Source organism: Vigna unguiculata, chromosome 2 (assembly GCF_004118075.2).
Source record: "Vigna unguiculata cultivar IT97K-499-35 chromosome 2, ASM411807v1, whole genome shotgun sequence".
Lineage (NCBI taxonomy): Eukaryota > Viridiplantae > Streptophyta > Magnoliopsida > Fabales > Fabaceae > Vigna > Vigna unguiculata.
In genome coordinates this window covers 23,936,668-23,962,449 of record NC_040280.1, presented here as the reverse complement: position 1 = coordinate 23,962,449, position 25,782 = coordinate 23,936,668, and the positions used below count along the sequence as shown (strand labels likewise).

Sequence of the window (25,782 nt, the reverse complement as noted above, 5' to 3'; positions counted from 1 at the left end):
TCACGAAGTCCACGTTGAATTTATGGTACACATATTATCATTTCAATTCTCAAATATGTTTTATTAGAAATTCCAGTAATTTTAAAAATCACGAGTCATGTAGGAAATAAAAATATAAAAGCACAATAAGTATATTGAGTGCATGGAACATTGCATTTGTTAAAGTGCATGATAATGTTGCATGGATAATAAACAGATTTATTTAGATGAATACAAACTCAGGCAAGTTACCAGACAATTTTGCCCTCGATTTAACTTTATTCACAATTATCCACCAACTTGTCTCTATCATCATGTAGAATTTGATTTCAACTTTAATCCTCGATTGTCATCTCCTGAAATCCAATAATTTCATTAAATTTGTAGAATTAGTTATTTTTAAATTTTATTTCATCTACGGTAATGAAAAAATAAATAAAAGTTAGTCTACTTTAAAACTAAGAAAACAAACTACTAGGGATATTACCGTAACACCCCTATCTAATTATCTGACACGTGTCCAATAAATAAGTTTTTTTGTCATTTTGGTACCCTGTTGGAATGGTTTAAGCAGCTGAAAACGTTATTACTGTTTTGTCCCTGTTTTCTGCTCCGTAGTGAATTTGTGTTTGGGTATTTGGTAATTTCACCCACTTTTAAATGCATCTGAATTCGCTCAGTCGTGATGATGGACATGTCTGCATTTATGAGCTTTGATGACATAATTCAAATTCAAACATCAGATTCCAAAATTCCCATTTACACTCCCTCTGATTTTTCCCCCTAAAACGAAAACCCTAAATACATTCAGACCACCCAAACACCACTTGCGATCTGCACCATTTGCAACACTCATTCTCGATTTGTGAATTCTTCTCCTTCCTTTACCAGGTTTATGGTTACTTTCGGATCTTCCAAACCTTTCACCTTTATTTTTGGTTCGTGGCTCCCTTCCACACCTTTTTTTCTTCCAACTCTTCCTCTGCAATCCCTTCCAAACCTTTCAGATCTCCTTTTTCTTATTATCTTCTTTGTCCGCAAGTCGAAAGGCTTGCTCATATTATTTTTTTTCAGTTAAAAGGTATGATATATAGGTTTGGTTTCCAACTTTTACTTTTTCCTTTTTTTGATTGATATATTGGTCTAATAACATTGTTATTTATTAGTTGTTTAATCTTTTATTTCTTAAACTTAATACATGCTTTAATAGGTTCTTCAATGTTTAGGGTTTTTTCATTTGACGAACACAAAACAACAAAATAGTTCTTGGATGAAAAGGTAACATTTTTGTTTATATTTTGTTCATTAAATTTATTTTATATATCAATTTGTTGTTTTTCAATTTTTTTGAGATTACTTGCATTTTCTAAGGATTGATTACTTGCAAAGGATGAAAAGTGGGAAGTTGGATTTGGGTGTTAGGAGGGACATACTTGATTGGGTTTGGAAGGTAATAGCTTTGTTGATCTCTGATTTTTTATGTTTCAAAGTTCCCATTTTCATTCCATGCGAACTAGAAATAAGTGATTTTTAATTATTATTTTTAATTGTTTGTTGATTTGTGTGGATTCATATATTTTAGGAGCATACTATTTGTTATTGGATGTTAGGAGGGACATACTTGATTGGATTTGGAAGGTAACAACTTTGTTGATCTCTGAATTTTATGTTTCAAGTTTCCATTTTCATTCCATGCAAACTAGAAATAAATGATTTTTAATTAATTTTTTTAATTGTTTGTTGATTTGTGTGGATTCATATATTTCAGGAGCATACTATTTGCTTTGTTATTGGATGATCGATTTTGTTTATTAGTTGTTTAATCTTTTGTTTCTTAAACTTAATATATGCTTTAATAGGTTTTTCGATGTTTAAGGGTTTTTCATTTGACGAACACAAAGCAACAAAATAGTTCTTGGATGAAAAGGTAACATTTTTGTTTATATTTTGTTTATTAAATTTATTTTATATATCAATTTGTTGTTTTTCAATTTTTTTGAGATTACTTGCATTTTCTGAGGTTTGATTACTTGCAAAGGCTGAAAAGTGAGAAGTTGGATTTGGGTGTTAGGAGGGACATACTTGATTGGATTTGAAAGGTAATAGCTTTGTTGATCTCTGATTTTTTATGTTTCAAAGTTCCCATTTTCATTCCATGCGAACTAGAAATAAATGATTTTTAATTTTTTTTTTAATATTTTGTTGATTTGTGTGGATTTATATATTTCAGGAGCATACTATTTGTTATTGCATGTTAGGAGGGACATTCTTGATTGGATTTGGAAGGTAATAGCTTTATTGGGAATTTTATGTTTCAAGTTTCCATTTTCATTCCATGCAAACTAGAAATAAATGATTTTTAATTAATTTTTTTAATTGTTTGTTGATTTGGGTGGATTCATATATTTCAGGAGCATACTATTTGTTTTGTTATTGTATGATCGATTTTGTGTTTCTGCTTTTTTGTTCTATTGGTTATGTTGGAGTCCATGGTGGGTTTCTTAAGTTCTCCCAATATTTTTAATATTTCATAAACAATAATGGATCCAAAGGAAGGAAATGTGGGAATGATTGCATAAGGTTTTCCATTTTTCAATGTAATAGTTTATGTTCTATGTTATAGTTGGTTCTGTTATGGAATTTTGATTGTTCTGTGTAATAATATTGTGTTTGTGGGTTTGGTTGTACTTTGGGTAGCATGTAAGTTGTTGAGATGCTTGTGTGTATGTTGAACACTGAGTAAATGTTAGTATATTTTTTTAATGCTTTAGTATAGTTGTATTGTTTATTAGTATGTTTTGGCTATTAACTTTTGTTTTTAACTCTTACAATTTTAATTCCATATTGCAGTCAACAAGCAGGTTATCTTACAACTTTAGTTCCATATTGCATTCAATAAGCAAGTAACATGTTCTTTTTCTTTTATTTTCTTGACATTGATATGATTTAGTAGTTCAATTGTATTAATAATTAATATAAATTGTGGATTTGATTAGATAATTATGATTTGATGGAATTTATTATTGAATGAATGTCATTACAATATATTATGGAGTTCTTTATGAAATTATGGTGGTATGGCATTATATAGTAACTTTTGGTAGTTCTTTTTGAAAAAAAAAATGTTAAGTCATTGGAAAGTTATATTAGTTTTGAATATTGTAAGCTTGAGCTCCATATTCCAGTGGATAAGTAGGTTATAAGTTCTTTTATTGTGTTATTGTATTGTGTATTGTGTTTGAATTTGTTTATATGCATGGTCTTTCATGGTTTTAAGTTCATTATGTATTGTGTTTGCATTTGTTTTTATGCATAGTCTTTTATGGTTTTAAGTTTGTATTATACTTATAAGAAAAAAAGTAATATGCATATACTTTGTTTTGTAGTACAATATTGTGATTGGTTGTTTTTATAATTTCAGACTATAAAGAACTTAGACAACATTTGAGTCCTCATTGATCATTTGAAAATTGAGATTTAATATGTATAGCAGAATGTGAAATTTGTAATTAAGTATAATGTTGTGAAGGTTGCAGTAGAGGAGATCAAGAAGTTTGAGGTTTTCACAAAGATTGTTGAAGATTTAAGAGGACAGAAAATCATAAAGCTTCCCCGTACTTAAAGATATTATTCTTTCTCCTCAAAGAGTAATTGTTGTTTTAGGACAATTCATTTGTTCTGTTTCTGTTTCTGGTGGAATTTTATGATTTTCAGTTATAATTTATTCATGAAAAGTTGTATTTATGTTGTAAATAAATATTGGTAAAGTGTATTACTTTGGTTTGTGTAGGAAGCTAAAACTTATTATGTTCAGACAAAATTACACCATTGAAATGTATTTATTATTATTATTATTTTGTGAGATGAATACATTTGTGTTTAGCACATTGTGTGATCCAGGTTTTATTTTAAGTCCCAATATTTGTGTTTTACTGCATAACTGGTAAAAGAAAAGAAATATGTTAGGTTAACAATGTCAAATGTTTAGTACTTAATTTCTTATTTTCATACACTAAAGATGATAATATGTATTTCTTATGAGTTTTTTTTTTTAAAAAAAAAATAACATATTGAATTAGGATGATTCAAAGTATATCTAAAATTTAAAAATTTTAATTGTTGATTCCAATATTATAAAAATACAATTTTGAATGTATTAATTAAAGAAATGTATATTATTTACAACAGCATTATATTGTATATGGTTAATAACGTACACTAAAAATTTCGAAAGAGTTAACATTTTTGCATTGTTTTTAAAATATTATAAATGTGTTAGTCTTTAGTTAAAATATCAATATATTTAGATTTTTTACAAAATATAAGTAAGTTAGTACATTTTTTTATGTATTTTTCTTCTATTCTAGAATAGAGGTTTTTCCAACTGGATTATGTGATGTTGTCTGCATAATAATCTGTTTTCATTAAGTGACCAATTAATTTCATTCATTGTTTTTAATGTTCTAATTATGAATGGATTTTTTTTTATTCCATATAATTTGAAATCTGTTAAACTTATACATTTGTAATTAATAATTATATGATTAGTTTCTAAAGATTTATTCTCAATTAATTGATTTCATTAATTGTTTCAAATTTTTTTAATTATAAATGAAATTCTAATTGGCAACTGCTATCATAATTATTAGTATTTTTGTTATTATTATTTGAATCAATAAATAAAATATTTATTATTATTATTATCTTATTATTATTGTTTTGTATATATTCCTAATGAATACATTTCATTTTAGAAATGATCGTGCATATGCATTTTTAATATATATTACTTTTGTTTATCATATTTCAAGTTTAACTGTTTTTGTAATTTTATATGGTTATTTTTTTTTAAATATTGTTTTAAGTTGTTTGTATCTATGTGTATTTCTATTGGTAAATTTTAAGTTCAACTTTAACTTTGTTTTGTGTTTGTATTTATTTTATACAGATGTGTAACCAACAATGTACAATGTACGGACATCTTACATTAATAATGAGCATGTGTAGACATTTCATTTATATGGTAAAAATTTTAATTATACAAAAATATTGTTTTACTTCACTTAACTAATGTTACTTTACTACTATTAATATTAATATGATTTGATTTTATGAATAATTAGTATTATTAGTAGTAATGTTACTATTCATTATTATCATTATTATTATTTTGTACGGGATCGATAATACAATGATATGTTTACATCTTATTTTTATAATCAATAATTATATGATTTTTTTTCTAATTTTTTTAATATTTGATCAATTAATTTTATTAATTGCTTTTAGTTTTATAATTATGAATGAATTGTTTTTAATTCCATATTTTTTGAAATCTTTTAAATATATACAGTTGCAATTAATAATTATATCATTAATTTCTAATTTTTTTTTTATAAATTAGTTTATTTCATTACCATGTGTAGACATTTCATTTATATGGTGCAAATTTTAATTATACAAAAATATTATTTTACTTCACTTAACTAACGTTACATTACTACTATTAATATTAATATGATTTGATTTAATGAATAATTAGTATTATTAGTAGTAATGTTACTATTCATTGTTATCATTATTATTATTTTGTACGGGACCATGATATGTTTACATCTTATTTTTATAATCAATAATTATATGATTTTTTTCTAATTTTTTTAATATTTGATTAATTTCTTTTATTAATTGCTTTTAGTTTTCTAATTATGAATGGATTGTTTTTAATTCCATATTTTTTGAAATCTTTTCAATATATACAGTTGCAATTAATAATTATATTATTAATTTCTATTTTATTTTATAAATTAGTTTATTTCATTAATTATTTTAAATTTATTTAATTATGAATGAAGTTTTTATTTATAGTTGATAATACTGATATTTTTCTATTCCATACATTTTAAAATCTTTTAATTTATATACTGCAATTAATAATAATAACAATAATAATAATAATAATAATAATAATAATAATAATAATATTATTATTATTATTATTATTTACGAGTATTTTTATTAACAAATTTTAAGATCGACCTCGACTTGATTATGTGTTTACTTTGTGCGGAATTCATAATGTAAAATATATACATTTTACTTTAATAACGAAAGTGAATACATATTTCATTTTAATAAAACATATGTAATGAATAACTCAAAAATTTAATTATAATCTGTAATCATACAATAATATTTTTTTCTTCACGTAACTAATAATATATTACTTTTATTAGTATTAATGAATATTTATTATTGTTATTAGTATTGATATTATTCTACTACTACTATTACTATTATTATTAATATTAATATTACTTTGTATTATTATTATTATTATTATTATTATTATTATTATTATTATTATTATTATTATTATTATTATTATTATTATTATTGTGTGTACACTATCATCATTATTATATTATTATTGTTGTTATTATGTTTACATTTTAGTTTAGCAATGGATATATATATATATTCCATGTGTTTCTATTCAAAAATTTTAAGCTCAACTTCAATTGTTTTGTATTTATTATTATTATTATTATTATTATTATTATTATTAATATTATTAATGTTAATATTTTATTACTAATTGGAAATTGAATTTATATTTATTGAAAATTAGAAATATTTATTACACTTTATTATTTTTATTTAAAATGTTAGTATAAAATAATATTATTATTTTTAATTATTTTGTTGCAAAAGATATCTGTGAATAATTATTTAAATTTTTTCATATTATTATTATTATTATTTTGTACGAGATTCATAATCTATAATAAATTTACACTATCGTATTATTATTATTATTATTATTATTATTATTATTATTATTATTATTATTATTATTATTATTATTATTATTATTATTATTATTAAAAGTACTTGTATGAGATATTTAATTATTTTTATACGGTTATTATTATTATTCTTCTGATCTATTACATTTTCATATAATATACAAACAAACTTTTTTTTATCATTATTAGTAGTATTAGTATAACACATAATATATTAATATTAATATTATTATTATTAGGATTGGTATTAAAATTATTATTAGTGTAAAATATTATTATTATTATTTATTTAATTTATTACAAAAAGTAATTTGTTTATTTACTTTGATTATTAGTGTTATTTTTACTACTATTTGTATTTGTTATTATAAATGTAATCAATTTTTATATTCTATTTCTTTATTTATTGATTTATTAATGTTAATATTTTATTACTGTTTGGAAGTTGAATTTATATTTATTGAAAATTAGAAATATTTATTACACTTTATTATTTTTATTTAAAATGTTAGTATAAAATAATAATATTATTTTTAATTATTTTGTTGCAAAAGATACCTGTGAATAATTATTTAAATTTTTTCATATTATTATTATTATTTTGTATGAGATCATACTCTATAATATATTTACATTATCGTATTACTATTATTATTATTATTATTATTATTATTATTATTATTATTATTAATATTACTAAAAGTACTTGTATGAGATATTTAATTATTTTAATACAGTTATTATTATTACTCTTCTTATGTATCACATTTTCATATTATGTACAAACAAACTTATTTTTTTTAGGATTAAAACAAGGTTACAAATTTTGGTATTCTTTCGTGCACAATCTTCTTAATATAGTCATGAAATTCTTTTTTCTTTCCCAGGTGAAACTTTCTCTTAGAATGCAAATAAATCTACCAAACAGTTTTTTCCTTCTTTAAACATCCTTTTCCATCTATTACTTTCAATATTTGTAATTCTGCACTCGAAATATTAAAAGAAAAAAAAAATAATTCCTCACATTTGTAACTATATTTAAAATTTTAATTAATATATCCGTCCAAAGATTATAATAACCAATAATCATATCACATTTTAATATATAAATAGCATAATCAAAATAACCATAACTTAACCAATTTATTTATTAATAAACAATTAAAAACCATAATATTTTGTTATTTAACTAAAAAGATATTTATGATTATTTCTAAACAATTTTAAAGCAATCCATTAAAAAATATAATATAAATTTATTTATATTAAAAAATGTCTAAATTTGTATGTAACCAAATTTGAATTACTCCATTAAAAATATAACTACAAAAATTAAAATAATATTAATCTATACTAATTATAATAATATCTATCTACAATATTTATTATTATTATTATTATTATTATTATTATTCGTATAAACAATAATACTGTACAATGATATATATGAAAAAATATTAATTACAAAATATAATTAATATTTTTTATTTTACAAATACAAAATTAAATAGAAAAAAAACACACCACCCGTGCGTACGCACGGGTATAACACTAGTTATATACTAAAAATATAAAACTTATTTAGCTTATACCTAATTTTGAAAAGGAAAACTCCATTCTACTTGCGAAATCATTTATAAAAAGAGATCATAATTATTTTATTGAAACGCAAAATGATTTTTTAATGTAATAACTATTTTGTGTCCAGTAATTATACGGAAAGAGTTTAGTATAACCCTTTGCTCACCAGTAAAGAAGAAACCTTGGTGATTTGATTAAGTTCTCTGATAACGTCAACCAACTTCATTCTTTCTTTGGGTGATTCCACAGAGCAAGCAAGTCCAATTCTGAAAAGCGAAACTACACACTTTTCAGCCTCTGCATTAAGATTACAACAGTTTCCCTCCACTGCAGTTGCTTCATACTCTGAAATGATTCTTGGGTCCAAAATCTGCAAAAGATTGTTAGGAAATGAAATTGCAACAAAGTTACGAAGATTTTGACCATCTTTAAACATTTCATCTGTAGGTCTTCTTCCGGTCAGCATTTCCAATATAAGAATTCCAAAACTATACACGTCACCGTAAGTTGACACCTTGTACCTCTCTCCATACTCTACAATATATAGAGAAAATTGTCAATAAATAATAATGATAATAACAAGTATACAAAAACAAAGTGAAAATTTAGAGAAACAATAATGATTAAAAACTGAAAACAATACCCGGAGGAGCATAACCAATTGTACCCTTTATTCCATTTGTACTTGTTTGCCCAGAAGTGGTGTGATTGAAAGTTGATAAGAGTCTTGCTATACCAAAATCACCCACATGCGCAACCATGCTATCATTAAGAAGAACATTGCTTGGTTTTATATCACAGTGAATGATCAGTTGTTCACACTCATGGTGAAGATAATGCAATGCAGAAGCAACATCAATTGTGATGTTTAGTCGTTGATGAAGGCTCAATCTTCTCATGTGTGGTGCACTTGGTGTCCCACGATGAATCCACTGTTCTAGGCTTCCATTTGTCATATACTCAAAAATTATAGCTTTAAAGTCTTGACCTTTGTAATCTGTGCTAGAACAACAAGTCAAAGTCGGAACCAGATTTCGGTGTCTAATATTTTTAAGTGCATTGCATTCAACAATGAAACTTTTGTCAGCTCCTTTCTTTTGAAGGTTTAGGACCTTTACGGCAACAATCTTGTCTTCTTGCTCAAGAGTTCCTTTGTATACAGAGCTAGAGCTTCCAGATCCGATCAAGTTTGAAGATGAGAACCCATTTGTTCCATTGTATAAGCTTTGGTATGAAACTTTAGTCAGTTGGTCAATTGTTGGGGAATCCAAAGATGGTTTATTACTCCTTTTCCTCATCCAGTAGATTGTTAGAATAACCAACAGTATGAGAAGAGAAGCAACTACACTTACTATAATTGCAATTAATCGGAGTGAGTGATGCTTTGCTTGTTTGGTGACTTTGACAGGACATAATGGTAGATGCAGATTTGAAATACCTCCACAAAGCTTACTATTTCCCGTCACAATTATGCCACTTGCATTACTAAATATGCCTTTAGTGGGTACCTCTCCATCCAACATGTTAAATGAAACATTGAAATATTGCAACGAAGAAATGCTCTGCAGAACTCTAGGAATTGATCCAGACAAGAGGTTCCGCGAGAGATCTAAACTTTGAAGACCTCTGAGTGATGCCAAAGAAGAAGGGATGCTTCCTTGTAGAGAATTCCCATTCAAATAGAGTTCCTCCAACATTATGCATTCTCCAATAGTTTCTGGAATGTGACCAGAGAGACGATTCTCAGACAAATATAGCCTGTTGAGATTTTTGAGGTTGCCCACTTCTTCTGGTATATTACCACTCAACAAGTTTTGTGACAATGAAAATATATTAGCTAGAGATGAAAGATTAAAAACCTGCAATGGTATGGTTCCCGTGAGGTTGTTATGGGAAAGGTATAAATGTTGCAAGTTTTGGCAACTTCCTAGACTGGGAGGAATACTTCCTTGTAACATGTTTTCTGCAAGGTTCAAAAAATACAGTTGACTGAGATTGCCTATGAAGGTTCCTAAGCTTGACAATTTGTTTCCGCTTAAGTCCAACACTTGCAACTTCTGTAGCTTCGCTAAAGTTGTCGGAATAATTCCATGAATGAGATTTTGTTCCATTGTAAAAAGAATTAAGCCAATTAGATTTCCACATGTGGCTGGAATATCTCCTGATATTTGATTGCCCCCGAGATACAATTCACTGAGTTGGGTGGATAAATTGCCCAAAGAATTTGGCAAATGTCCTCCAAAATTATTGTAAGACAAAGACAACACTTGCAGCTCGCTACAGTTTGTCAATGATTTTAAAAACTCCAAATCATTAAGTGAGTTGTCACCTAAGTTGTTTCTAAATAAGCTTAGACGTCGAAGATGTATTTGCTTCCCCAAACTCGGAACTTGGCCAGAAAAATTGTTGTCAAGCATACTAACTGTTGAAAGGGTGGATGCATTTGCTATGGAAGATGGGATTGGTCCCGACATTTGATTCACACCAATTTGAAGTACTTGGAGATTGGAGAGGGTGTGGAACATGTTGGATGGCAAAGAGCCGTTAAGTTGATTTAGGGCCACTGAGATTATAGTAAGAGATGACATATTATAAAGACAAGAAGGAAATGCTCCGGTCAATTTGTTCATACTTAATGATAGAAATGTCAAATGTTTGAGACGACAAATTTGTTGTGGGATGTTTTTATTAAAGTTGTTAGAACCTAGGGAGAGATGGGTTAACGATGAAAGGTTTCCCATGAAGGATGGGATTGTTCCATATAAATTGTTCCTGTAAAGGTACAATTGTTGAAGCTTCTGAAGTGAGAGAATTTCGACTGGTATTTTACCAGTCAATTTGTTTCCGTTTAGGTGCAAGATTTTGAGGTCAGTGCAAGAAGTCAAGTTTGAAGGAAATTTTCCTACCAAGAATGAGTTATTTGCAACAGAAAGGTACTGGAGTTTTGACAACTTACCTATTTCTTGGGGGATTTCTCCGTAGAAGCTGTTGTTTCCAATGTTGAAAGTTGTCATGTGAGATAGATTGCCTATGTGTGGAGATATGAATCCCTTCAAATTGTATCCTATCAAATTCAACTCTGTAACTCTTTGAAGCATAGAATTGCACGTGATTCCATGCCAGTTACAGAAGTGTGTAGAAGTATTCCATGAAAACAAGATTCTATTTGGATCACTGGATATGGATTCCTTGAACTTCAGCAACGCAAAATGATAGGTTTCATTTTTTGATGCAAAGACAGTCATGTGTGGAGTAAACCATAGTGATTTCAATATGAAGAGAGAGAAAAGATTAATGAGTATAGACCAAAATGGAAGCAATGTGAGAGAAAAAAACTTCATTTTGTTTAGGAAATGGAAGCTAGTAGATGATGGTGTCTCTGTTCTTGACTAAGTTATATAGAATTTGGTAATCGAATGTGGTAGCATGTTTTCCTTGTCATGTCAATAACCAATGAACAATAAAGACCAAGCCAACTGTATTTGTGCTATATCACAAAAGTTTTGTCCCAAGTTATGAGAAATATGGGCGTCCAGGTGCTCACACCTTCCTTACACGTAACCTATTCCCAGATTTAAAATTTGGTTTTTCGCATATATTTTTTATTTTATGATTTTTCATAATTTTTTAAAAATAACTGTGGTGGCGATTCCTAATCTCTTTTTAAACTCGTGTTTTCTTTTTCAGTTTGCCTTCCTGTTGCGATTCCGGTTACGACACTGTGTTACACTTTTATTTTAAAAAAGGAGTGATATTGAAAATAAAAATTGAGATAAAAAGAAGAAATAGAAATACAAAAGAAAAAAATGAAAAAAAGAAGAAAAAGTATGTATGATATTTGAAAAATAAACTTAATATAAATAATATAATAATATATAAATAAATAATATAATAATATACAAATAAATAATTTAAATATACATATAACAAATTAAATAAAAAAAATGGCTCCCTTGTGTCACGCTGAAGGTCCGTTTGTGTACACATACATTTTAACTCGAGTTGACGACAAAGTGAAATACCAATTTTATGAGCTCAAGTATATTTTTATGGAATATTAAGCTTATTTTGACAAAAAAAATTAAAGTTGTCATTAAGAAATAACTAGTTTTTCTATTGACAGAGTACTAGTTTGTATATGCCTTCTTTTGAAGTTAAAAATGAAAATGTCTAATGCAGTTGCAAAATTGATAAATTTTATTCACATAATATTGACTCATATGAAGAGTTTAGCATAATTTTTATTTTTAAAAAAGAGCCATAATGATTAAATAATACTGTCATGATAACTGAATTGAACTTATTTATTTTTATTTTTATTTTGAAATATGTGGATAATAATAATAATAAATTAATGATATATACAAAATGGTTGATTAGTTGAGTTCATCTGTATTTATTATTCTCATGAAAAGTTTAGTATCTTAAGTCGAGTTGACGACAAAATGTAATACTTGAATTTTTTGAGCCAAGTATATTTTTAGGAATATTAAGTTTATTTAGACCAAAAAGTAAAGTTGTAATTAAGAAATAACTAATCTTTCTACTCACATAGTATTAGTTTGTATGCCTTTTTTTAACTTAAAAATGGAAATACCTAATGTAGTTGCAAATCTGATAAATTTGATTTACATAATATTAACTCATATCAAGAGTTTAGCATAATTTTTATTTGAATTAAATACGTTTTTATCTCTTATTTTTTAGTGAAAATTAAAATTAGTTTTTTTTTAAATTATGATTTAATCTAGTCTTTCAACTTTAAAAATGTATAAATATAATTTTTTGATCAAATTTTGTTAAATTTATTTGACGTTTTAAATGTATTTTCTAAAGATGAATAAACTTAACATAATTTAGTTAAAATGACTAAATCTACGTATTTCTAAATATAATTTTGTTAAGTTTATTTGACGTTTTAAACGTATTTTCTAAAGATGAATAAACTTAACATAGTTTAGTTAAAATGATTATATTTACATATTTCTAAATATAGTTTTGTTTGGTTTATTTAACGTTTCAAACGTATTTTTCAAAGATAAATAAACTTAATATAATTTAATTAAAATGATTAAGTCTACGCATTTATAAATATAATCTTGTTAAGATTATTTGATATTTCAAAGGTATTTTCTAAAGATGAATAAACTTAACATAGTTCAGTTAAAATGACTGAATCCATACACTTCTAAATCTTGAGAACTAAATTGGTCCAAAATTTCACAGAAAAATTAATTTTAATTTTCATTAAAATTAAAGAACTAAAAATAAATTTAACCATTTTTATTTTTAAAAAAACGCATAATGAATAATACCGTGATGAACACGATAATTGAATTGAATTTATTTAATTTTCATTTTTTGTTTTTGAAGTAGGTGACTTACATTACATGAGAGAGAGAGAAAGAGAGACAATACTTTTGAATGGAAAATAAGAGGTGCTGGGTGGGTGGGTAGCAGTCGGTCAACTCACCCATAAAAAACGACGAACAAATAAAATAAAATAAAAAATCTTGTTCTAGACTTTAGAATTTAAGTATTGGAAAAATGAAATAAAAATATATGAAAATGAAAAAAAGTATAAATAAAAATAGAATGAAGTAAAATAAAATATGGTTATAAAAAAATATAGAAATAAATTATAATATGTAAAACATGAAAGAAATACTAATAACTTGTATTACATTTTTTATTCAATCAAATAATCAAATTTAATATTTTAATTTTACAAAAGTATAGATTCCTTGACTTGAGCAATGCAAAATGATTCGGTTTCATTTCCTGATGCAAAGACCATAGTAATTTCAATATAAAGAGAGAGAAAAGATGAATGAGTATAGACCAAGATGTAAGCAGTGTGAGAGAAAAAAAGCTTCATTTAGTTTAGAAAGTATAAGCTAGTAACTGTTCTTAGGAAAGTTATATAGAATTTGGTAATTGAATGTGGTGGCATATTTTCTTGGTCAAGTCAATAACCAATCAACAATAAAGACCAACTCAACCGTATTTGTTGTGCTATATCACAAAAGTTTTGTCCCAAATTATGGGTTGCAACTTGTTTTAAATGAAAAATAAAAAAAATTAACTCGTTAAATTTAAATTTCACATACACCGATGGAGTATCATAATTTTGAAGTTGTAAATGATATAAAACTTATTTTAAATTAGCTTTTTAATTTCATCTCTTACATTTATTGGATATTCTCATATCTGAGAACGTTTTTCTGTAATATAAAATAAGTTTCAAAGGATTAATATGAAACTTTCTAACGGTAATTATTTGAATTTTAAAATAAGGGTTCATCTAATTCAACCATTGCATCCTTAATATCATGTTTGAAAATATGTGAAGAAGGAAGTAAATATGTATTGTTATCATCTTCACGGATATCTTTTCTTATACTACGAGAAATGAATATATTATTTTATTCTTCATCGATGTATCAATTTAAAAAAATAAGACTATAAAATAATTTTCAAAATTTAATCAAAAATTAAGTAATGTGATAACTAAAAAAATCTATGATAAAAGTCACATTTAAAAAATAATTATGAAAAAACATATAATATATAATTTTCCTTTTATATTTATAAAAAAAATACACCAAAGTAATGAGATGAAATAAATATTAAATATCAAACTAATATTTCAGTATTAAATTACAGAGTTATCTTTTATATCTTTAAAAATGGAAGAGAACTCATGAGAGCAAAGAAGATGAATTTGTCTAACTTTTTTTTTTTTCAAAAACAAAAAAAGATAGATAAAAATAAAAGATGAATACAATATATAAGACAATGAGAAACAGAAAAAAAATCTCAATAGATTTTTCTTTTTCTATTATAATTAATTTCATATTTTATTATTTATTAATATTAAATATTATATTTTATAAATAAAATTTATTTAAAAAACTCATTTTAAAAAAATTAATATATATTTTTTAAAAAATTTAAAAATTTTGGAAACCATAACCCCTTGAGATCTATTAAGATCCGCCTCTGCCAAAATACCAGTTACATGAGAGAGGCAATACTTGATTTGAATGGAAAATAAGAGGTGCTGCTGGGTAGTCGGAAAGAAAAGTCGACGAAAAAATAAAATAAAATAAAAAGTCTTTGTGGTCTCGTTCTATAGACTTTAGAATTTAAGTCTTAGGGAAAAGTGGTATAAAATAGATGAAATAAATAAAACACAAAATACAAAAAAAATTATTATAAAAAATACAGAAATAAATAAAAATATGTAAAACATAAAAGGAATACTAATAACTTTTTTATCATATTTTTCTAATCAAGTTATTTTCACGTCTATTAAATATCGCAATTTACGTTTATTAAATATCGCAATTTATGTGTAACTTTTATAAAATCAAAATTAATTTATAAAGTAAGGCATATAAATTTTTATAAATTATAAATTTATTTTATTTTTAATTAATCTGAAATTTCTAACCTATTCCACCACATCAAACAGTGATGGTTTAAGGGTTTCGAAGACATAAGACAAACTTAAGATTTTTTATTTAAAATTTATTTGTTGATTTTTTATGTAAAATTATATTAAATTGTCGTGATTAATTTTATATAACTTTCACACTGTTATCTAATTTTAGCTAGTATTTATCACTTATTTCATTAGAGATTTCATCTTTATTATCTACCAAAAGATTTAACACTAACTTAGTTAATAGTTATGTAATAGAATCCAAGCAAAATTTTCGATTCCTCATCAAAATATATACAGAAAAACTCTCAAAATTATAAATCGAAAAGTACCAAATAATAAAACTGGATAAAAGAAACAGATTTATAATTCCAATACAAATTCAACAAAAAGAATAAAAACAACATCAAAACAAAAATATACTAACAAAAGATGAGGTTGTGAATTCAATCACTCTGTTAACAATTTGGAGAAATAAGGTTGGTTTGGTGGGTTTAGAAGGGAGGGTGAGAGAGATTGTGGAATTAGCTCCCTCCACTAACAAAAACTAACAACTAACATTTGTTGACAAAAGAAAAACAAGAAACGAGAATAAAAAGATTATTACATATAGACAACATGATATTCACGAAATGCAATATACTAAAAACCTAAAAAAACATAACTCTATAATAGAAGAAAGCAAGAAAAGACAATGGGTGAAATCACTAAATGAAAAGTCATACAAAGATAAAATAAAAAAGAAATCAAATTGATTATATTAGTACAGAGATAACTAATTATTCTCTTTCTCCTAACAAAAATTAATAATTATAATAATTTGAAAGAAGGTTTTAACTCATTAAATACATTTTTAATACCAATAAAAATTAACAAACATTGATAATAATTGAATTAAATTATATTCTCAAACATAAAGTTATAATTAATCAATAAAGGTATATTAGTGCTAAAAAAAGAATTTTAGACCTTTTTTTTGTTAAACATAATTTTATAACTAATTTAATACAGATATATTAGTTCTAAAAAAAATCATACCTTCTTTTCTTAAAGATAATTTTATGATTAATTTAATAGAGAAATATTAATATTAAAAAAAAAGACCTAAAGTGAGTGTTTTACTTTCTTCACTTTTGAGATCTTGATGTCGATGCATATACATCAAGAATGTGAGACTAGACATATGGGTGATCCAACAATGGATGACAAACCCAACAAACAACAAATATATTTATGATAGGTTCAAGCTTATGACTTTGATATCATGCTAAGAAGTGAATTTTAAATCTAACTCAACCTCACAAAATCAATTTATCAAATGAAGTTAATTTGTATCCATTATATACTATAAATTCGCCTTATCTACCATTATAAAATTTTGTAATTCCATGTAAAAGACAAATAGAGCAAAGAAATAACCTACGTAAAAAAAGAAAGAGAGGCCATGGCTAAAGAAGAAAATCAACATGAATGAAAAACTGAACGTAAATGTTAGTGTTTATTACATTGGAAAAGAGAAAAGAGAAAAAAGAAATAATATATATATATATATATATATATATATATCTAAAATAAAAAAAGTAATAAAAAAAGTTATAAAAAAATAAAAAAATGTTAAACCGTAACATGAGTGCTGAGCGAGAACAAACTAGCGCCGGCGACGAAAGCTGTAAAGCAGAGATGAAAATCTTATCAATTTTGAAGGAGCAAAAATTATCTTGATCTCTCAAATTTAGGTTACACACTCTTACTTATATTATTCATTTATTACTTCCCTCATACAATGATTAAAAATAAACTTAATCATAATATATTAATATTGTTTAAATTATAAGATATTGTTTAACACTAAGAGATATTACTTGAATGATATTCGATTTGAAAGCCTCCAAAACAATAATAGAAGAAAATAACAAAAGATGAAGAAGAAAAATAATAAAATAATGTAAACATCCCATCCAACATCTCTTAATCAGACAAGACAAGATATCCTTATTCCCAAAAATAATTTATTTTCTTTATTTTGTATTTCTTGAATTCATAATTAGGAAATGCGTTGATTGTATTTTTATTTTTTTTTGTCGAGTGGGAACTTAAACAAGGGAACTTAAAATTTTAAACCTCCAAGGATTTCAACCAATGAGCATCTTTTAGGATTTTAATTTTGATTTATTTTGCACACGAAGATAAACACTTTTGATATATTGAATTTTGAGAGAGAAAGTTCTTTGAGACTTATCGTGATGGTTAAGAGTTAAGTAATTATTTTTCATTTGAAGTTTATCTTGGAAAAGCATAAAATTACCTCCCTCTTAACCATTTTTTTGTCTCTCAAGTACTTTCATATTTTTCTCTTTATTTTTTCCTTTCATTTCTGTCATTATTGAAGTTTCTTTGTTCTTATCCTATTTATAATTGCAAAACTTTCACATTTATATAATCATATAGATTAAATTTGTAGTAGTCATCATATTTGATCTTTGAGTTTCTTTGTCTTTATTAAATCCTAAAACAAATAAATTCTTAGACTAATTTAAGTTAATTCATACAGAGACACTTATCGTGAAGTACATACATATTTCAAATAAATCCAAAATCATACTAATATATAGATTTTTCATTGTTTATGTGCATAGACTTTACAATTCTACCAGCACATAATTTTACACATCTAAACAATCAAAACATTGCATAAATGTCATTATTAACTCCCTTTTTTACTTTAATTAAAACAAGCCCATTGAAAAACCTCCTTGTGACACTTTATATAATCTAAAACAATACAGATAAGCTCTCAAAGATTAAACCTACACCAAAGAGAATAACAAAAGAAATTAAACCTAGGTTAGGAACTATTTACTTGCCAAACTCATAACTAATCGCTTCACCTTAACCTTGTAGTTCATTCAAAAATTAGTTCGATAGAATAACAAAATTAGAAGATTTTCTAAATTTGAGAAGAGTTTTAGTGTAATACAATTTTGAATAAAATAAATAGTGAAGGTCTAATTTTTTTAAAAAAAATTCAAAGATTTATTCATTTAAAATTTATCTTAAAATAAAACTCAACTCTTACCATTTTTAAAATGTAATCACTAACACCAAAAAGGTTTCTAACGTCCGATATTTTTGATAGGTTATGGTTATAGTCATTGAGAGATTGTGGTTCTATATGGTTATATGACATTAGTCCTGAGATTTGATTCCCACCCATGCGAAGTGCTTGGAGATTGGAGAGGGTGTGGAACATGTTGGATGGCAAAGAGCCGTTAAGTTGATTTAGGGTCACAGCCAATCCAATAAGAGATGACATATTATAAAGACAAGAAGGAAATGCTCCGGTCAATTTGTTGATAGCTAATGATAGAAATGTCAAACGTTTGAGACGACAAATTTCTTGTGGAATGTTTCCATTAAAGTTGTTAGAACCTAAAGAGAGATCGGTTAAGGATGAAAGATTCCCCATGAAGGATGGGATTGTTCCAGATAAATTGTTCTTGTAAAGGTACAATTGTTGAAGTTTCTGAAGTGAGACAATTTCGACTGGTATTTTACCAGTCAAGTTGTTACCGTTTAGGAACAATATTTTGAGGTCAGTGCAAGAGGTAAGGTTTGAAGGAAATTTTCCTTCCAACATTGAGTTATTTGCAACAGAAAGGTATTGGAGTTTTGACAACTTACCTAATTCTTGGGGGATTTCTCCGTAGAAGTTGTTGTTTCCAATGTTGAAAGTTGTCATGTGAGATAGATTGCCTATGTGTGGAGTTATGAATCCCTTCAACTTGTATCCTCCCAAATTCAACTCTGTAACTCTTTGAAGCATAGAATTGCACGTGATTCCATGCCAGTTACAGAAGTGTGTAGATGTATTCCAAGAAAACAAGATTCTATTTGGATCACTGGATATGGATTCCTTGAACTTCAGCAACGCAAAATGATCGGTCTCATTTCCTAATGCAAAGACAGTGATGTTTGGAGTAAACCATATTGATTTCAATAGAAAGAGAGAGAAAAGATGAATGAGTATAGACCAAAATGTAAGTAGTGTACGACAAAAATACTTCATTTTGATTAAGAAGTGGAAGGTAGTAGATGATGGTATCTCTGTTCTTATGCAAGTTATATAGAATTTGGTAATTGAATGTGGTGACATGTTTTCCATGTCAAGTCAACTTAATTTATGCTATATCACAAAAGTTTTGTCGTAAATTATAGGTAGCTACTACTTTAAATGGAAACGCACAATGAGTATAGGAGACTTATACGTTCCCAAACACTAGAAACACGAGAAAGAAAGTATTTGAGAGAGAAAATATTTGACTTGAATGGAAAACACGATGTGCTGGGTTAGTTGTCGGCCAACTCACAAAAAAAAAGTCTGAGAGAAATATAAAATAAAATAAAAAGTCTTTGGGGATCTCTTCTATAGACTTTAGAATTTAAGTCTTGAGAAAAATTATATAAAAATAGATGAAAATAAATATAACACAGAGTAAAATAAAAAGTGATTGTAAAACAAAATACAGAAATAAATAAAAATATGCAAAACTTAAAAGAAATACGGATTGTAAAGCCCAATTTTATTTTATGTCCTAAAGTTCAAGGGCTGATCTTAATCTGTTGGGTCTCAGGACTGGTCCATAGGGTGCTAAGGCCCTAAAGCTGCTAGGGTTCCCTTTCAACCTCACTTTTACGAAAACAGAATCTAAGAAACTTCCCTCTTCCTTTTCAGAACGCTTTGCTAGGTTGGCCGTCAACTTCCCGAAGCGAACTTAAGCCCTTCCTCTCCATGTAAGTTGCTTCTGAACTCGTAGTAGTCTTCCTTTAGCTTTATTTTTGGCATTTCCTTGAGGCTAATCTTAGTGACCCGTTCTGTTTGTCCCACTGTTTCCTTTCAGCCACTGATCCTTGTTCCTAGAGCTGATGCACTCTTTGTTCGGTGTCGAGGTCTGATAAGTGCCAAAAATGAGTAATTTTCATATGAAATGAGGGCACTTATGTTCTTAATTTGTGTTTATATCATGATTGATTCTTCCTAAATCTAGAAAAGAATGAGCTTCCAAGTTTTTGTTGAAAAGAAGTCACTTGATCCCTGTTTTGTGTAAATTTCAGGTACAATAGAGGAGCAAAGGAGAAAGCAAGAAACAGAGAAAATAGGGAAGAAATGTTGTCACAGTCGCTCAAAACCAAAGCATGCTCGCCTAAGCTAAAGCCACTGCCACCATTCTCGCCTAAGCAACGCAGGACCTCACTTAAGCGAGCGATCGTGCAGTGGAGACCCTCTCTTGCCGCCATTCTCGCCCAAGCGAGATCAGATGCTGCCAATCTCGCCTAAGCGAGATCCTTTCTTCAGCTCGAAGTACTCTTGCTCGCCTAAGCGAGATGTTGGCTTCAGCACGTCTCGCCCAAGCGAGAGGCTTTCTTTAGGATGAAGAATGTTGTCTCGCTCAAGCGAGACTCAGGTAGCTTGAGCGAGACCTTCGTGGGTATAAATTCTCCGTGCATCAGGAAGTGAAGGCAGCTAGAGATTTTGGGAGAAGAATTGATCCTTGCTGCAGAGCTGTGACCACGAGCAAACACAAATCATATTTCTTCTTCTTCTTCTTCTTTAGTTCTTAGGATTTGATAGCTACCATGAGTGGCTAATCTTCTCCTTTGGGATTGAATGTAATCTACTCGAACTTGGATGTAATCTGGTGATATTTATATATAGCATTTCTGTTTTACTCAGTATTGGTATTATTGTTCTGCTCTTAATGCTTACTTCTATCTGATCAATAGATGTTTTGATTTTGATTTTTAGATCTGACTGGAAAGTATTTATGAAAATCTGATTTGAACAATGATACTTGATATACTGTGATGCTAGGAATAGATCTCAATATATCAATTGTTTTTAACACTCGACCGTAATGCTGGATAGTTTGTTGAATATGTGAGGAATCAATATTCAGGGAACTAATCTTATGAATTTTATACGCGAGGGATCGGTATAAATGATTTTTGAGTGTGCATCAATATTGGTATTTTCAGATGTCATATATTATATTCATCCAGATTACAGACAAGGGAGATAGATGAAATTCAATCCCAGTTTCTTTTATTGATCTTTTAACTAATTTTCTGTTTTACTGTATTTTATTTATGCAATTTAGTTTAACTACCGATGATCCATCGAATTAAAATTTCTGCATATATATGCTGATTGAGATAATTATTAATTTTCACTGAATCCGTTCCTCGTGGGTTCGACACTCTTACTTTAAATCATTATACTACAGTTGACTTTTGGTACGCTTGCCAAGAGACCAACAAGGTCGCGTAGGGATAGTCCACTAGCTTATTTCCAAGTAAGGGAAGTTAGGTTTTTGCCAAATCTGTGTTTCTTTCGTGATTGCTTGATGATATTGCATGATTTGATGTGATGACATGCTACTATGAGTTTATGAGATGATATTGCGTTGGTTTGGTGGTAATATTGGACTGTTGCATGAGAGAACAGTGGTGGGCACCGGTTTTCTCGCCCAAGTGAGCATGTCTCGCCTAAGCGAGATCAACAGGGGCTTGCCCAAGCTGCTTCACGCGAATAGTCGCTCAGGCGACCCACGTCCTTTCTGAGCGAGCGAGCATCTCGCCCAAGGCAGAGGGGTCTCGCCTAAGCGAGATCCCGCGTGAGGCTATTGTTCCCCTTTTCGAGCCCTCGCCTAGGCGAAGTGGGCTCGCCTGAGCGAGACCCTTCAGCTTGAGCGAGGAGCTGGGCGAGGTAGTGTGACGCTTGGTTGTTTATTGTTCTTGAATGATTGGCACTTGCTTGAGTTTGATTGTTATGATGAAAAACATGTGATGAGCTACTATATATATGGGTGATATGATTCATGGATGGTGAGTGATGGGTATGGTATGAACTTGGCATGTAAACTAAATAAGATGGTTGGTGTTAAAGTGGCATGGTATTGGCATGAACTAAAATCCCATATCTATGGTTTGGGAGTAATGGATGGGTATGGAACCACTGGGAAAGAAATGAAGGAGGTGAATTATCAAGAGCTGGTACGTGATGTATATGTGTATGTGTGATAAGTCTTTCTTGATTGGTCTGGTATGCTTGGTCCGTGTCAGTGCGTAATTCCTTGAAAATCTCTAGGTGGGATTCCAGGGTCGTGCTTTAGTGGTCGGGACGTAATTCCATGACCCTTGTTAGTGGGTGTCCATGGTGGTGCCCCATCTATATAACTTGGTAAGGATTCAAGGTAAGGATTGCATCCTGACACTTTAAGGAGTTAGTTAGTCTCACTTAGAGCGGACTGACCCCTGTGGTGAGAGTAGCAGGAGGCCTTAAACTCATTAAGGGCTAACCTTGTGTGTGAGGGAATTGATTCATTGTAATACTTGTAACACATAGCTCGGGGGTGAGCAGAGGTATCCACCACAAGTGCAAGCATCTGCTGAATCCGACCAGATTATATGTATCCGGATGAGTCGAGTCGAGTCTTAGTGTATTGATTGAAAGGTCATAACATGCTTGGATGGTATATGTATGTTGGACTGTGAAGGTATATTTGATTACATGATAAAAATCTTGTTGGCTCTAGCTTACCCTTTGCTTGTTTGATTGCTTTGTATGTTGTTCTTCTATCCTTGCGATGATCATCAATTTATTGATGGGAGCAGATGAGAGAGGTACTCGCGGTCAACAGAGGAGGGATGATTCCGCTGCATAGTCTGCATGGGCTGGACTTTAATTTCTTATTGGGCTTTTCTTTAGGGCTATGACCCATGTACCTGTTCGTCTTTTGATTTATATACATTATGTTAAACTTTTTAGCTTGTTTCCTTTCGGTCATCGTGGTGTGTCTTGGATTATAAGGAGTTAAGTTTTAAACTCCATGATTGCACTATTATGTTATCTCTATGTGACGCTTCCTTTAGTTTCGCTTATTAAATTAGATGGGATGTTACACTGATAACTTTTATCACATTTTTATTCAATGAAATAATCAATTATTTTTACTTAAGTATTGATTTTGATGTCTGGTATCGCATTTGGGTAGGTTTGGAATAGTTTTCTTTTTTCGATATACTCTGGACAACTTTCTTTTACGAACACTACTAAAATAAACAAACAAAATGGAGAATTAAAATATTTTTTTATGAATTAAAAATAGTTTATAATGAAATTAAAAAAAGAATCTGGATAAATTATAATTGAAAATATCCATACATTAATCATGTATAAACCAATCTTGCATGACAAAGTAACTTATTTTTTTTATTTTGTGGTTAAATATCTCAATTTATATGTAAAATAAAAATTCGTTTATTTCTTAAATTTTGATATATAAACTTTAAAAACATATTGATATAGATATTTTAAACTAATGATATTTATGTTTTAATTTGTCAAATGACGATTTAGATTAGTATTTAAATTAATTTTTAAAATAATGATATTTATTTTTTGATTTGTTAAATGATGTTGTAGATTAATATTTAAGTTAGAATATGTTAAACAGTAAAGAATTCAAATATTAATATGAAATGTATTTAACACATACAACAAGATTAACCCAACTGAATTAAAAAGATTATATCAATGTATTTTAAGACTTGAAAACCATAGTGACAGATGAATTTTAATTTTTCATTCAAATCTATTACATATTAAGAAAAGAAGATACTACCAAAATTACTACATTACCCATTTTCTTTTATTGACATGTGTCAAAAAATTTAATCTTTTCATGATTTTAAAACTCTGGTACAAAAGGACCGGATTCAAATCCTACAAAAGTCAATTTATTTTTATTTTTTTATTTATTTATGATTTCAGCTATAATATTAATTATAAATAATATTATTATTTGTAATATTTTTATAAGTATTAGTATTTCTAATTATTAATAATATTATTATTATAAATATTATTTATAGTGATAGTAGTAAATTATAACAAATATTAATATTATTATATGTTACTATTATATATTATTACTATTAGTATTATTAACATTATTAGTGGTAAAGTTATTACTCTTATTTGTAATATATAATATTATTATTATTATATATTTTTGTTAGTAATCACGTCTCAATTTTTATTAGGTTATGATAAATTATTTTTTTGTCTTAAACTTAAAAAAAAAATAGGTATATTGATAAATATATGATTAGTTTAAAATTTCACTCCAACATGTCATTATTGATTAGAGATAACAAATAAACCCGTCCTCGTGGGTATTGTCCGAACCCATGCCCGTTTTGACGGGGAATCCCCGCATTGACTAGGTATGGGTATGGGTATGGGTATGGAGAATCTCCGATTTTTTCTATTGGGTATGGGGATGGGATGAAGATGTACGTATCCCCACCATAATACTCGTCCCCGTCATATCTCCATATCGTCTAAATTATTAAAATATTCATAATTAATTAAGTAACCCTATATATATATATATATATATATATATATATATATATACTTTCTATTTTTTATTTCTTTTAATTACTTGGTTTGTTATGAAACTCATTCGCATATCTAATATATTTTTTATCTTATCATAACCTTTATGTAATTATGTTAAAATGATGTATGTCAATTAAAAAAAATTATTTCTAACATTTGAATATTTCTATTATTTTTTAATATTTTAATTTATTGTATATTTTCCTTTCACACGAGAATGTTTAATAATCTCAATTTAAGTGTTTAATAGCATAAACATTTCATTTACTAGGTAAAATAAAAAAAATTACTTGTTATTATTAATTTTTGTTTCATTTGAATAACTCTTTTGTTTCGCTATTTGAAAAGTTTTCTTAGATCTCTAAGATATTTTTCATCTTATCATACCCTTAATCATACATTTGTTTTTCTCTGTGTGCGATTCCTTTCAATAGTCTCCAAATTGTTTATAAGACACACATTTGTTAATTTTTTAATATTTTTATTTTTTGTTTATTTTCATC

At 27.4% G+C, this 25,782-nt stretch overlaps 1 protein-coding gene and 1 long non-coding RNA gene across 6 annotated transcripts; one reads left to right on the top strand and one right to left on the bottom strand.

Moving 5' to 3' along the window:
• Nucleotides 1–150: 150 nt before the first annotated feature.
• Nucleotides 151–19,892, bottom strand: LOC114173234 (probable LRR receptor-like serine/threonine-protein kinase At3g47570). The gene is made up of 4 exons (XM_028057501.1): nucleotides 19,498–19,892; nucleotides 9,013–11,325; nucleotides 8,536–8,903; nucleotides 151–335 (listed from the first exon to the last, which is right to left on the bottom strand). Exons 1-4 carry the CDS (start codon nucleotides 19,880–19,882, stop codon nucleotides 315–317), a joined length of 3,087 nt encoding a protein of 1,028 aa, XP_027913302.1. The 5' UTR covers nucleotides 19,883–19,892; the 3' UTR covers nucleotides 151–314.
• LOC114173235 lies at nucleotides 730–3,798 on the top strand. 5 transcript variants are annotated; one of them, XR_003602477.1, is made up of 8 exons: nucleotides 730–1,060; nucleotides 1,206–1,257; nucleotides 1,369–1,429; nucleotides 1,562–1,617; nucleotides 1,839–1,906; nucleotides 2,018–2,078; nucleotides 2,210–2,265; nucleotides 3,509–3,798. It is a non-coding gene; the product is annotated as an uncharacterized LOC114173235 (long non-coding RNA). The 5 variants fall into 5 exon arrangements; XR_003602475.1 differs by having other exon boundaries at nucleotides 1,351–1,429; nucleotides 1,856–1,906; XR_003602476.1 differs by having other exon boundaries at nucleotides 1,351–1,429; nucleotides 1,856–1,906; nucleotides 2,000–2,078.
• Nucleotides 19,893–25,782: the final 5,890 nt, after the last annotated feature.

Bases quoted from the DNA above. Each gene is read 5' to 3' on its own strand.
- LOC114173234 (XM_028057501.1), bottom strand. From the start codon at position 19,882: ATGAAGTATTTTTGTCGTACACTACTTACATTTTGGTCTATACTCATT. The intron at 11,326-19,497 runs GTAAGTTGTCAA...CCCAAGAAATAG, and splicing joins AGAAATCCCCCAAGAATTAG to GTAAGTTGTCAAAACTCCAG. The intron at 8,904-9,012 runs GTATTGTTTTCA...TATATATTGTAG, and splicing joins AATTGGTTATGCTCCTCCGG to AGTATGGAGAGAGGTACAAG.